Source organism: Oncorhynchus mykiss, chromosome 4, assembly GCF_013265735.2.
Source record: "Oncorhynchus mykiss isolate Arlee chromosome 4, USDA_OmykA_1.1, whole genome shotgun sequence".
In the NCBI taxonomy this organism is placed as follows: Eukaryota; Metazoa; Chordata; class Actinopteri; order Salmoniformes; family Salmonidae; genus Oncorhynchus; species Oncorhynchus mykiss.
Window position 1 is genome coordinate 6187685 of NC_048568.1, and position 12856 is coordinate 6200540.

Sequence of the window (12856 nt, forward strand, 5' to 3'; positions counted from 1 at the left end):
ACGTCTTCTTGCCTATTACACAAAGTGGTTTTGTGCCATGAAGTACAAAGTTGCACGGTAGTTTGATTTTGCCAAAGATGGTGATAAATACTGAAGAGCGAAGCAACAGTTTACTTGACTGCACATGTTGATGCAGCAGCTCAACATCTAAACTCAGCAAAAAGAGAAACGTCCTTTCACTGTCAACTGCGTTTATTTTCAGCAAACATAACATGTGTAAATATTTGTATGAACATAACAAGATTCAACAACTGAGACATAGACTGAACAAGTTCCACAGACATGTGACTAGTCCTGTCTGTGACTAGTCCTGTCCTGTCCAGCAACGGTGGGTTTGTGCCCATGGGCGATGTTGTTGCCAGTGATGTCTGGTGAAGACCTACCTTACAACAGGCCTGCAAGCCCTGAGTCCAGCCTCTCTCAGCCTATTGCGGACAGTCTGAGCACTGATGGAGGGAAAGGCCTCTTTTGTGTCCTAAGTTTTCACAACTGTGACCTTAATTGCCTACCGTCTTTAAGCTGTTAGTGTCTTAACAACCGTTCCACAGGTGCCTGTTCATTAATTGTTTATGGTTCATTGAATAAGCATGGGAAACCGTGTTCAAACCCTTTACAATAAAGATCTGTGAAGTTATTTGTACGAATTATCTTTGAAAGACAGGGTCCTGAAAAAGGGACATTTCTTTTTTTGATGAGTTTATCTTATGCTGCTACCTAATAGGCAAGTGCAATAGTGCAGCTAACTACCCTAGCTACCTAGCTAGAGATTGTTCCTGAGTTCCAAGGTTATGTAACTAGCTAGTGTGCTAATCCAAAAAGCTAGCTAAACAAATTGAATAGAAACTCTGTCATGTCAATGTTAGCTAGCTGTCATCTAACGTTTGTTAGCTAGCGAAGCTAACCAGCTAGCTTGCCAGCAAATGTGATCGACTTAGCTAGTTAGCTATATCATGCCAAATATGATCTCATGTTAACTTGTCAAGCAGAATGTCTATATTCAAAAATATGTTTTAGGTTTCACCTAATGCTAGCTAGCTGGTAAGCTAACATTTCCTAGCGAGCTAGGTAGGACAGAGGTGCTCACAAATGTTAGCTAGCTAGCTCTTAGCTAGTTAAGCAGAATGCTAAATCATTTAGCAGAATGTCTGTATTCAAACGTTTCTGTCAACACTTTTGTACTTTGAACAATGTTTCTTTCTTGAAATCTCTTCTGTCTTGCCTTTGCACACTTCTCATAGCCACTTCCATCATGGTTCTTCACGATGCACTCTCACATAACGCCAGTGTCAACACAACATTCTGGGCATTTTTATTTCAAGCACGTTTCACAGATGAGTAGATCTCACCAGGGGGCATTTTTCAGAAACCAGCGAACCTCACCAATAATATGGCTTGAGATCTTGAGATAAAGTCTTTATTCTTGGAATAATTAAGTTTACCAAAGAATCGTCATGGTTTCAAACATGGGACAAGACACATCTTGGGAGTTGACTATGGTCTGAAATATAACCATTTCTGTTCCTGGGACAGAGCAACAATTTATCACACCCAAAAGTGAGAAAATAACTATTGATTAACTGTGCAACCATTGAAAATAAGGTTGAATGATGATACATAAGGGTTCAATATTATACGCATTTGTAAGTACATTTATAAATGGTTAATAGCTGGAGGTAAATAGTGGCTCACTATTTGGAGAGCACTGACAGGCTATTTCAATATTTTGACCAATTTGTTACAACCCATTTATTAACGGTTTATAATGCATTTATAAATTATTAATAACGCTATTACAAACCCTTTATAAACCCTTTACAAATGGAACCTTATTTTAAAGTGTTACCAGAAGGGCAGCAGTACATCGGTCCTCAAGGGCGGTTGTTGAAAGTGACCTATGAGATGATAGATAAATCATAGTGTCATAGTATTACTGTACTGCTGTCTGGCAGTAACAGCCGCTATTCCCTACATGGTGCACTACTTTTTACCAGAGACCTATAGGCCCAGGTTAAAAGTAGTGCACTACAGTATATGGACATTTGGGATGCAAACATAATGACTAACAATGACATTGACACATTTATAGAACTGTCTCAATGGTGAAACATAAGAGGTGAAACACAATCATTGGCTGTCATGTCCCATAGGAGCTTGGGGAGTGACACACAATTTGAGGGACACTTAGCCCAGCAGGCTAACAGCCGTTAGCTTCAAAATGCAACAATGGCTTCAAAGCATAGCCTGGCTAATATAAGAGGCCTCCGATCGCATGAGCAACAATGGCATTCAAAACTCACAGGGACAAGAGAAAGAACGACTTGATGGATGGATGGTTGGATTATTCCATATAAACATGCAATGCTTATTGTTCTTTTCATTCTCAGATACTAGTTGATACATGCCCTCTAAACCCATCTGTAAAGGCCCTATTCAGATGGGGTTGAGAAGCTTTTCATGACATGAAATGAGGTTTATCATTGTGATTCACTTGATTGAAGTTGGAACCACAGTGAAACTCAATACTAGTGGAGTGAAGGAAGAGTCCCACAGAATAGGCTTTGTCCCGTCTAGTAATTCTATTTCTATGGGCCTTACATTCGCCACCTTCACCTTTTCTTTGAACCTACTTGATCAGGATTCTCTGGACGCTTTCCCAGTTCTTGGAACTTCAGCATGAAGTCCTCTCTCTCTGTCTGTTTGTGTATCTACCCTCTCTCTCTTTATCTCTATCCATCTCTCTCCTTCTCTTCCTCCCTCATGCTCGCTCCCTCTCTTTTTTCTCTCTCTCTCTTCCCCACTCTCTATCTCTCTCAATCCCTCGCTCTCACTCTGTCTCTCTGTCCTTCGCTGTGTGCTGTGGCCAAGGCTTTTTTCCCTTCAAAACATCCACTTGAAAGGCTATTCAAGGCTTTTTTCAATGAGTCCGCTCTGCCACTGTGCGCACACATGAATGTGTGTGTGTGTGTGTATGAGAGAGAGAGAGAGAAGGGGAGGAGAGGAAAAGGGAGGATGATGTTTTCAGGGCCGTGCTTCAGTACCATCTGTATGCTAATCTCCTCAAACTTTGGTAAACTTTAATCAAATGCTCAGAGGCCTCCCTCTCTCTTTCCATCTCTCTCTCTCTCATTTTTGCTTTCCCTCCCTGCCGCTCCTCTTTCTATCCCTCGCTCGCTCTCCCTCTCTCTCCCATCCTCTCTTCTTCTCATTTTCTCTCTCCTTCTCCTTTCTTATTACAAACATGCACTCTTTTGCTATCTCTCCCTCTCTCCCTCCCTCTTTCCCCCTCCTCCCTTTTCTGTGTGCACAGCAATTACTGTAGCTCCACCGCCCTTTGTGTGGGCCACATATTTTACCCCCTATATCAACAGCAGCAGGCAACCCTTGAGTAAACCCCCCCAACACCCAGTGCCCACTCCCTCACCCTCACCTCCACTCCCCACCCCAAAGCTCACCCCCAAACAACCTCTCCCCCCCTCCTTAACACCGTCCTGCTTATCCCTTCCATGAATACCCCCCCCCCCCCCCCTCCCCTCACCCTCTACACACACAAATCCTCCCTCAGCACCTGCGACTATATTGCCCTGACCCACAACAGATGGATACCCCCTGGCATCAATGGCAAGGCCCTTGGCAAACAGAGTCAGTCGTGGCACAGTGGGCATGCTTTGTCTGGGCAGAGCTTGGCCACGTCTCACGGATTTAAATAACAAAACAATAACAAAAAATAGTAGCTCCTGAAGATGGCATTGGAAAGAATAGGAATGGATCATTTTAACCCATCACACACGTTCACACACAGGCGTGCGCAGGCACACTCATATAGTAGGCACACACACAGACAGACACACACACCGTACCTACTGTACTGTTCTGACCATATGGAGGGGTTGACATGCTGAATACAGATTCAGTGTCTCTGCAGTACAGTGAGATGTAAACAGTGTTGTCAGTGGTGCAAGTCGTAAAGAAGGTATAAAATGGATGTGTGAGACACACCCCACTCACACATCCCACCCCACATGGTGTATATGTATATTAATCAGGAAGAATCCCTGGCAATATGTCTGCTTAATGCAGGAGACTGCTGGCCAGGGACTGACAGCTACAGAACATTAACAATTAGCCTCATTTCAGGAGCAGGGCAGCTTTACAGTAGAGCAAGTTTGAGGGTACAGTGGGGAGAAGTGTGTGTGTGTGTGTGTGTGTGTGTGTGTGTGTGTGTGTGTGTGTGTGTGTGTGTGTGTGTGTGTGTGTGTGTGTGTGTGTGTGTGTGTGTGTGTGTAATAGATTAGGACATGGGAAATGCAATGCATGCCAGTGCTATATTAGAGTTCTCAAATGTACAGTATTAGTTTTCATAATCCATGCAGTCCCATGCAATTGTATTTGTTATTGTCCCTATTTTTTTTCTCTGATAACCAAGCATGATAAGCTATAAACCGTTAGGCAGATGGTAAGGGGTGACTCCCATGAAGACACACACACACGTGTATGCAGAAACACACATACAAAATCATACAAAGACACCAGACCCCTGTTATGTAATCCACCAGACAGTAATACTCCCTCCCATTAACGCCCCCACCCCCCTCACCCCCAGGTGGCTCAATCCCAAAATGGCCAAATCCAAAACAGAAGTCATTTGTTGACATAAGGCACTCTTATTCAGGTATGCAACAAGAGCATTCAATACCTAGTCAAAGAGGGATAACTTGACACACAAAGTGCACAAAGACACAAACAAATATAGAATTTAGACTTGTGTCTTGTTTTATGACAGTGCCCCTATCCTCTCCAAAATATGCATCCCTTTCTCTCCATCTCTTTTCTAACTCCAACGCCCCCTCAGTCTGGAGCAACAGATTTCTCTTTCAGAGCACTCCAGCGAGAAAGACTCCTGCCCATTCCCCCAGAGTGTGTGGCGTGTATGTGGCACATAGTTGGCTGAAGTACAGCATGGAGAGACGGAGGGATGGGCGAGAGGAGAGGGTGGGGAAGGGAGAGGAAAGGGAAGAGAAAAGGAGGGGATGAGAGCCATGTGGTTGATGTTAGTAAACAGTATCCAGTGTTGTTTTGGCATTGTGGTGGAGAGGAGTGGAGCGATATCAGTGGGGACAGGCCACACACGAGCAGGGATACAACAAGCAGACAGACACACACACACACACACACACACACAGTCTCGCAGACAAATAAAAGAAAACACACACGCTCGCTGTCTGCCACTTTGCAGCTGCACCAGTTTCCATGGCAACATGGTGAACAATGTAGGAGGGTGTTTGTGTGTGTGTTCATATCCTCTTGGTGGGTGTGAGTGCGTAGGTGTGTGTGGGTGGGTGTGAGTGGCTATAGGGAGGGGGATATAGCTGTGGGGTGCTGAACTGTGGATTCTAAGGACACACACACCCACACAAACTCTGCTCGTTTTCTTTTGTGAATGAGAGACAGACACTAGTCTACCAGTGCAGAGAGAGACAGAGAGTGAGGGAGAGGGAGCACACACAAAGAGAGTCACGGAGAGACAGACAGAGAGAGACAGAGATATTGTTCACAGTATCAATGGTGATGATTCATGTCCACACTGAGAGGTAATTATTTTCCATGTCTATTTATTTGTCAAAATGAGGTATTTCAAAGTGCTATGAGTTGCAGCACTAAATGTACATTATAAGAATAATACAGCCAACATATTATATCTGTTCCCCAGTAAGTTCTATGCACCAATACTTACAAATACATAAACAAATGGGAAAAAAAGAGACGTAAAAAGGGTCAGGTACATGATGATAGAACACATTTCTGTACAAAATAATTCACGTTGAATAGAGGGAAGAATACGAAAATTATGAGATAAAAAGATATCTACCAAACGCTAATTTTCTTACAAAAATATAAGTAGCAAATTTTTCAGGATCACACTAAAGCGTAGCAACGATGTGTAGAATTAGTATCATGGTACAACACAAAGCAGGAAGATAGAAAAAACATGAAAACAATATGTTGTTATATTACAATGTTTTGAGGCATTACAGTACTTTTTTTTTAAAGGTATAACGTTTCCAGTCTATTAATTTGCAGCTTTTGGACAAAATGTATAAAAAATCCAAAGAAAAAAATGTATATAAAACAAGGCAGATTCTGAGTGTATTTCTGTTATTTACAGTAATGTTATTTACAAAAGTGTCAGCTAGAAAGGTACATAGTTATTACATCCATTGACTTGGGGCGCTATTCAATCTGTATCGCTGGTCATTTCCCATTGAGCCGATGTATGCAGCGTTTACCATGAATGCAGTCTCCACTCATTTCAATCACCTTGTAACGCTGAAGTTCTGTGAGACGGATTGAATAGAGCCCTTAGTTTGAGCACCAGTGCAAGAGAGGAGGAACAAGAGGGAGAGAGAGAGAGGATGAGAGAGAGAGACACCAAAAATGATTGACATCATAGTTGTGAGCCAACGTGTGACCGCGTTACAGTCTTTGTTATATCGTGGTTTTACTAGTGTCTTCTGTTTGCAGTGGTAAAGGCATAGAAAGCGTACTCTTCTCCTAAGTGAGAACTTTGAACTCTGAAATACACCATGCCCGGGGTGTATTTATTACGCGCACAACGGTAGAAAATGGACTGAAACAGGGAGGGAATACCTGAACTTGTCCATTGAGAAATGCGGGTTTTTGCTTTCCGTTACAACGTGATTTGCCATGGTGGCCCTAATAAACATGACCCCTTTGAAAGTCACTAGGTTTGGGGCTATGTAAGTGTCACATTCAGTTAAAGAAAACAAGGTACAAAAAGAACAAATATACAAGAGAGAGCACCCAGAGAGGCTCCTGCTCTCCTTCCTTTCACATCCCTCCTTTTCTCTTCTTTTTTTTTTCCTGAAAAATGATACAAAAGAGAGAGGGCCCAGAGAAGCATGCTCCTGCTCTCCTTTCTTTCCCCTCCCTCCTTCTTTTCTCTTCTTTTTTCACCTGAAAAATGTAAAACTCTAAACATTCTTAATGTCAACAAATGTGCAAAAAAAGTGGCGGAAGTAAAAGTCCTGTTGTGTCCCGGCCACCCGCCTCCCCTGTGTCGCTCCAAGTCTGTGTGTGTTTTAATTGAGACAGAGAGAAGGGGTTAATCTGGGTTTGTGTGTGTGTGTGTGTGTGTGTGTGTGTGTGTGTGTGTGTGTGTGTGTGTGTGTGTGTGTGTGTGTGTGTGTGTGTGTGTGTGTGTGTGTGTGTGTGTGTGTGTGTGTGTGTGTATATGAGTGTGTATATATGAGTGTGTATATACGAGTGTGTATGTGCCTATGTTTGTGTGTACGTGTTTGCGTTATGTGCCACTGACAAGTCTTAGCGAGTCCTGGCCTGCTCCAACCTCCTGATCAGCTGTTGCCTCCGCGCCTGCAGCCTGTCCTTCTCCTGCGTCAGCCGCAGCTCGTCCACCTCCAGTGACGACACATACTCTGCCGCCTTCTTCAAGATCAGCACCTTAGCCGCCTTCTCGTTCCTCGCCAGCTCGGGTACGTGGTCGCGGAGCGTGAGGAAACTGGAGCGTAGATCGTTGCGCCGTTGGCGTTCCAGGATGTTGTGGTTTCGCCGCCGTTCGGAGTCTTCGGAGTCGGAGTTACCAGAGGAACCGCCGCGCGGGCTGCTATCACCGCTGGCGTTGCGTTTGCGTTTGGATCCTGCCATTGCCATTGTGAAGGAGCCAAATGACGTTAAGGTCGACGACGATGATGATGAAGAGAGGGTGCGGGAATTTTGGCGAGGAGCATCAGAGGTCTTGTGTTTCTTGGAGGGGGGTGCGTGATCATCGTCAGAGGCGTATGGCGAGGGAGCGGCGTAGTTGTGCTGCTGCTGGTGGACCGAACTCTGCTTCAGGATCAGCTCCTGACCGTAACCGTTTGACCCCGCTGATCCCCGGTTGCTAACGAATCGGCTCATGACACCAGATGAGGCCACGCCCCCGGAACCGGCACCCGTCTTCGGCCGTACTGAGATGGTGACCGTGCCGGTGGCCAAGGGCGACAAGCCGCGCCGCTTCTCCACGGTGACCACATCGATCTCTTCGCCGTCCGAGTCATCTTCGCCCTCCTCCTCATCTTCGTCCTCCTCTTCTTCATCATCATCGTCTTCATCTTCTGGGAAAGGAAAACAGAAGAGTGAGTTAGGTAATTGTTCTGACTCACCAACTGTGGGAACTGTCACCTGTGTGTGTGTGTGTGTGTGTGTGTGTGTGTGTGTGTGTGTGTGTGTGTGTGTGTGTGTGTGTGTGTGTGTGTGTGTGTGTGTGTGTGTCTGTGTGCGTGTCTTTCTGCCTCCATGTGTGTGTATGCCTGCATGCATAAATGCATCTGTATGTGTGTGTGTGGGGGGGGGGGGGGGGGGGAGTAGTGAAGTCATTACTAAACTCTCTGCTCACTGCACAAAGAGAGTACTCTTCATGCTTATTGTCAGTCACCTGTAGCACTAATCTAGTCCACAGGTTTTACATGCTTCATCTGACTGACTTGTAGACAGGTTGTATTCTTTGTTTTCAGTCCTACAACCCTTATTTGGCCTTTCCTGCTCATCTTTACCCACTACAGAAATGTTTGAGTTGTGTCCATGTTCTCTCTCTCTTGAAAAGGTTTTGACGTCACCAGATAGGCAGTTACTGATGATGAAATGGGATACGCAAAGCATTTAAAAAGTCATAATTCCTGATCGGTGTTAACTTTAAGGATTTCAAAACAAAATATTTAGCTATTTTCATAATTTATCGCCTTCTTTATCTTAATTTCACCTAAGCTGGTATATTACTGCTGCTACTTATCACAAGAAGTAAATAAATAAATAATGTGTAGACTTAAATAAATAATAATAATAATGGGTAGGCCTCTTTGAAGCTGCAAGAAGAGGAATGCAATCGTAAGCAGTTAGTAATTGAGGTGGCAGCCCCAGTTAAAATGCCTTTGTGATAATGGCTATCATTATCAGCTTACTCATTCGTAAAGCAGTGTGGCATTTTACAGCTTACAGTAACCCACTTCTGACGCCTAGACCCTCCGGAGGCCATCTAGCACGCACGCACACACGCGCACACACGCGCACACACACGCACACACACACACACACACACACACACACACACACACACACACACACACACACACACACACACACACACACACACACACACACATATACACACACACATACACACACTGAGAAGTTGGCACAGGAATCAAAACAGAACCACAGCACAGACTCAGCTGGGTGGTAAGGGGGTGTGTCTCGCTTCTCCCTGTCTTTTCCCCTTACCCTCTCCCTTCCCTCTGTTCTCCCCCCTCTCTCTAGACAGACCACATGTGAAGCTGAGATAGCCTGGGTGATATGATATCTGGCTCACTGGGAAAGTGGGTCATACTAGTAGTGAGTGTGTTCTAGTGAATCTCCAAGGTGTAAATGTCAAATGTCTAAAGTGACATCCTCTCCTCGTCTCATTTCCTTTCCCTACATTGATGTGAAAGAGATGGTCTGGTGAAAGCCAGCACCTGGTTGTCAGATATCCACCATATTGCTCAAAGCTCCTTTATTTTCCAAAAGATCAGCGCAGATAAAGTGGAGATGGTGAAGAGAGGACTTTATATGGAGGTGTATCCTTCATTGTTATAAATAAATAAAGTACAGATACACATGTGACAGGTGCCTTTGGCTTCCAGGCAAACTGTAGGTTTTCTAATAAGTGTTGTATGAATCAACATTTGATCAGGAGGCCTATTCTGTGTCCATAGGATTTGAACATGGATAGGATATATGTTGGTATCTATAGTGACAATGTCTAATTCTGCCTTTCAAGTCTGCAGTGCGTCTACTACTCTTTTTGATGGCAAGGGGGGGAAAGCGCGTAGAAAAAAAAGCGAGAGATGCGACTTAAAGCTGTGAGCAGAAGAAGAGGTCCATGCAAACGGTTTCATCTGCAGGCTGGCGGGGCGGGGGAACGTGGTGTGATTGGATCACCGGCTTTAAGCCGAGGCGCTGGACCGGCGCCAGAGAGACAGCTGTCGAGATGGGAGCGCCTGTTCAAAGCTGTCAGCCCCCTAAAGAAACAGGCCCTCCTCCTCTTCTCTCCAGCTATCTTTCTTTTGCCAGCGGGCCGGTTGGAGGGGGTGTGCTTTTGGCAAGGCTCTATAGCTCAAGCTTCCAGCCGGCGCTGCCCAGTTGGAGGGCTCCTTTTTTTACTACCGCTTAGCAGGCGTCACAAAGAGCTCTAGTAACGACTCACGTGAGTTATTCGTACCGTGGTTCCATACCAACTGCCAAACGAAGGTTGGGCTATTTAGGGTGTTAGAAGAACCTATTATCCTGTTATTACAGAGGTTGCATTTTCCACTTTGTTGTTATCACCGACCCCGTTTCCGAAACACACTCACTCACATATTCAACACTAAACACTATACATGGCTTTTTACATAATGCTGTCTAATTCATGCTGGCATGAATGGCATTCGTTGAATATGTAGGAAGCAATTTCACACCCACGGAGCCCTAGTTAATAATCCCAGCGTAAAGTGTGTAATCATAGCATCCAACGAATCGTGAAACAAGGCACTTTATCAAGTAGTCCGTTTATTTAGCACGTTCTAGATTGGGACTATCTGACTGCGCCAAGTACATCGCCCTGCACAACCCGTGTGTCTAGATGTTCGGTGTAAACTGGATCTAAATTTATAATGCACACAATCCTCCAATTTTACTGCCATCTGCCGGTGAAGCGTCTGCCTATTACACAAACCCTCTCATTCACTGTGGCCCAACCACTCACTACCGTTATCACCGTGTGTGTGTGTGTGTGTGTGTGTGTGTGTGTGTGTGTGTGTGTGTGTGTGTGTGTGTGTGTGTGGAATGTAACAAGGTAATCCTATTCTGAGCCAGTCATTTGAACTCTTAACTTCCAATCGCCCCAATTACCATTACCCTAACAAGACAGTAATAATAGCAATAGCCTAATAATAATGCCATCTCTTATTTGAAGCAGAATGATATCAATTCAACAAACTAAAACTGGGTTTTAGCATTAGTATTGAGGTTTTAGGCTATTAGCTGTTGTATTGTAGGTTACTGTAATCAAAAGGAAGGGTATTTTGCGTATGCATCCTCGCCGAAGGTATTCGCTTACCAGAGTCGCTCTGAGTTTCCTTGGCGCTACAATGGGCAGTAGAGGCGGGGACTGTACCAGGTGGACATCTGCTGCTGCTACCGTTTCTTTTGTTGACAGGGAAGGGGAAGACTATCGTGGGGTCCACACACTCCGACACGGAGCGGCTCTGCTCAGACGCCTTGGTAGTGATGACAGCGGCAGTAGTGACATTTTTACTAACTCCACAGGCAGCCGCTGTGGAAATGGCTTTGCTTAGCTTCTCTGTGACCACCCTCTCTAGCTTTTCCCTGGCAGAGAAGCCGCTCCACATACAGTCCTGAATGATGATGGAGTTGGGGTTATTATTCAAAGCGGAGCCGCCGAACAGGTCTCCATCCGACGCACCCCAAATATCTTCCTCGGGCAGGAGCAGCAGCTCCGAGGTCCATTCGCACCCCAGCGGGTCGCCTAATCCAAAACTCATGGGACATGCTGCCGAGTCGCCCCAGTCCCCCACGGACGCGGAGGCCAGCTCCCCGGGTAGCGCCGCTCGGCTCGGGGAGAGGGGCGGCGTAGGCAGTAACTCAAATTTCTTCCAGATGTCCTCTCCGGGAGGCGCAGAGTCGGGACCGCAGAAATAGAAGTCATCCTCGTCTGGATAGAAGCAGGGTTGTAGTGAGTCAAAATCCATGTCGGAATTTTTACTTATAATCGCCGGCATTCTATCCCACACTTGGAAAGCCTGTAGAGAAGGACACAGAGATCGTTTAGACACAATGGAATAAGGCAGACACACATCTCCATAAAGTTCCTATTGTAAAGCCCAGATAACCCTACACCATTCTACAGCCAGCCAGGCAAGTGCTCAAAAGTATTGCAAGTACTTTGGAAAGAACAGAGGCGAGTGTGGGTAAACTCACATGAAGTCACTTTTTCCGCTACGATGGTGTTCTTGGCATATTATTCAAACAACATTAACCGTTTAATTTTTTTACCTTTATTTAACTAGGCAAGTGTTAACAACAAATTCTTATTTACAATGACGCCTACACCGGCCAAACCCGGACAACGGTAGGCCAATTGTGCGCCGCCCTATGGGACTCCAAATCACGACCGGTTGTGAGATAGTCTGGAATCGAACCAGGGTCTGTAGTGACGCCTATAGCAATGAGATGCAACGCCTTAGACCGCTGCGCCACTCGGGAGCAATGATAACTATTAAAAAGTATATCTACTCTAAAAGTCCCATGACATTCGTATTCGTTTACAAGGTGACCATTTGGGAGTCAAAACAGAGTCAATAAAATAAGCGACACTTTCACCCCCCAAAAAAGAAAGATGCTCACCTCGCGTTGACTGAGGTTGTGGTGTGAGTCGTGTGTTGTCTCGTCACTCTCGCAGTTCAGTTGTAAACTCTAGGAGCACACATGTACTCTCGTGTCGCGCAGACAGATCTCTGACACATTGTATGGGCTGCGGAGTGTTATAGCCTACACTCCAATCTACTGTGTGTGTTGGAGGGGAGCTCCGCCCACCGAGGGCGGGGCCGGGCTTGGTGGACGGAGTGAGGCAGACGGCCAGGCAGGTTGGCTGGCTCGCAGCGCAGCCTCCTGTAGCTCACAACAGGCTTTAATCCCTCCCCAGAGAATAAATATTACATTATCACCCCTTATCCTCCTTATGGCTAATTTCCTCCCCTTTTCAGAAATGGATAGAGGTGAACTATGGGCAAATGCACAAAATACA

General features: G+C 45.4%; 1 protein-coding gene across 2 annotated transcripts; it reads right to left on the reverse strand.

The window, feature by feature from the left end:
• Nucleotides 1-5591: 5591 nt before the first annotated feature.
• LOC110521996 (N-myc proto-oncogene protein) lies at nucleotides 5592-12578 on the reverse strand. 2 transcript variants are annotated; one of them, XM_036975523.1, is made up of 3 exons: nucleotides 12457-12578; nucleotides 11150-11852; nucleotides 5592-8126 (listed from the first exon to the last, which is right to left on the reverse strand). In XM_036975523.1, exons 2-3 carry the CDS (start codon nucleotides 11829-11831, stop codon nucleotides 7339-7341), a joined length of 1470 nt encoding a protein of 489 aa, XP_036831418.1. In that variant the 5' UTR covers nucleotides 11832-11852; nucleotides 12457-12578; the 3' UTR covers nucleotides 5592-7338. The 2 variants fall into 2 exon arrangements, with proteins under 2 accessions (XP_036831418.1, XP_036831417.1); XM_036975522.1 differs by having other exon boundaries at nucleotides 5592-8129.
• Between the last annotated feature and the right edge of the window lie 278 nt (nucleotides 12579-12856).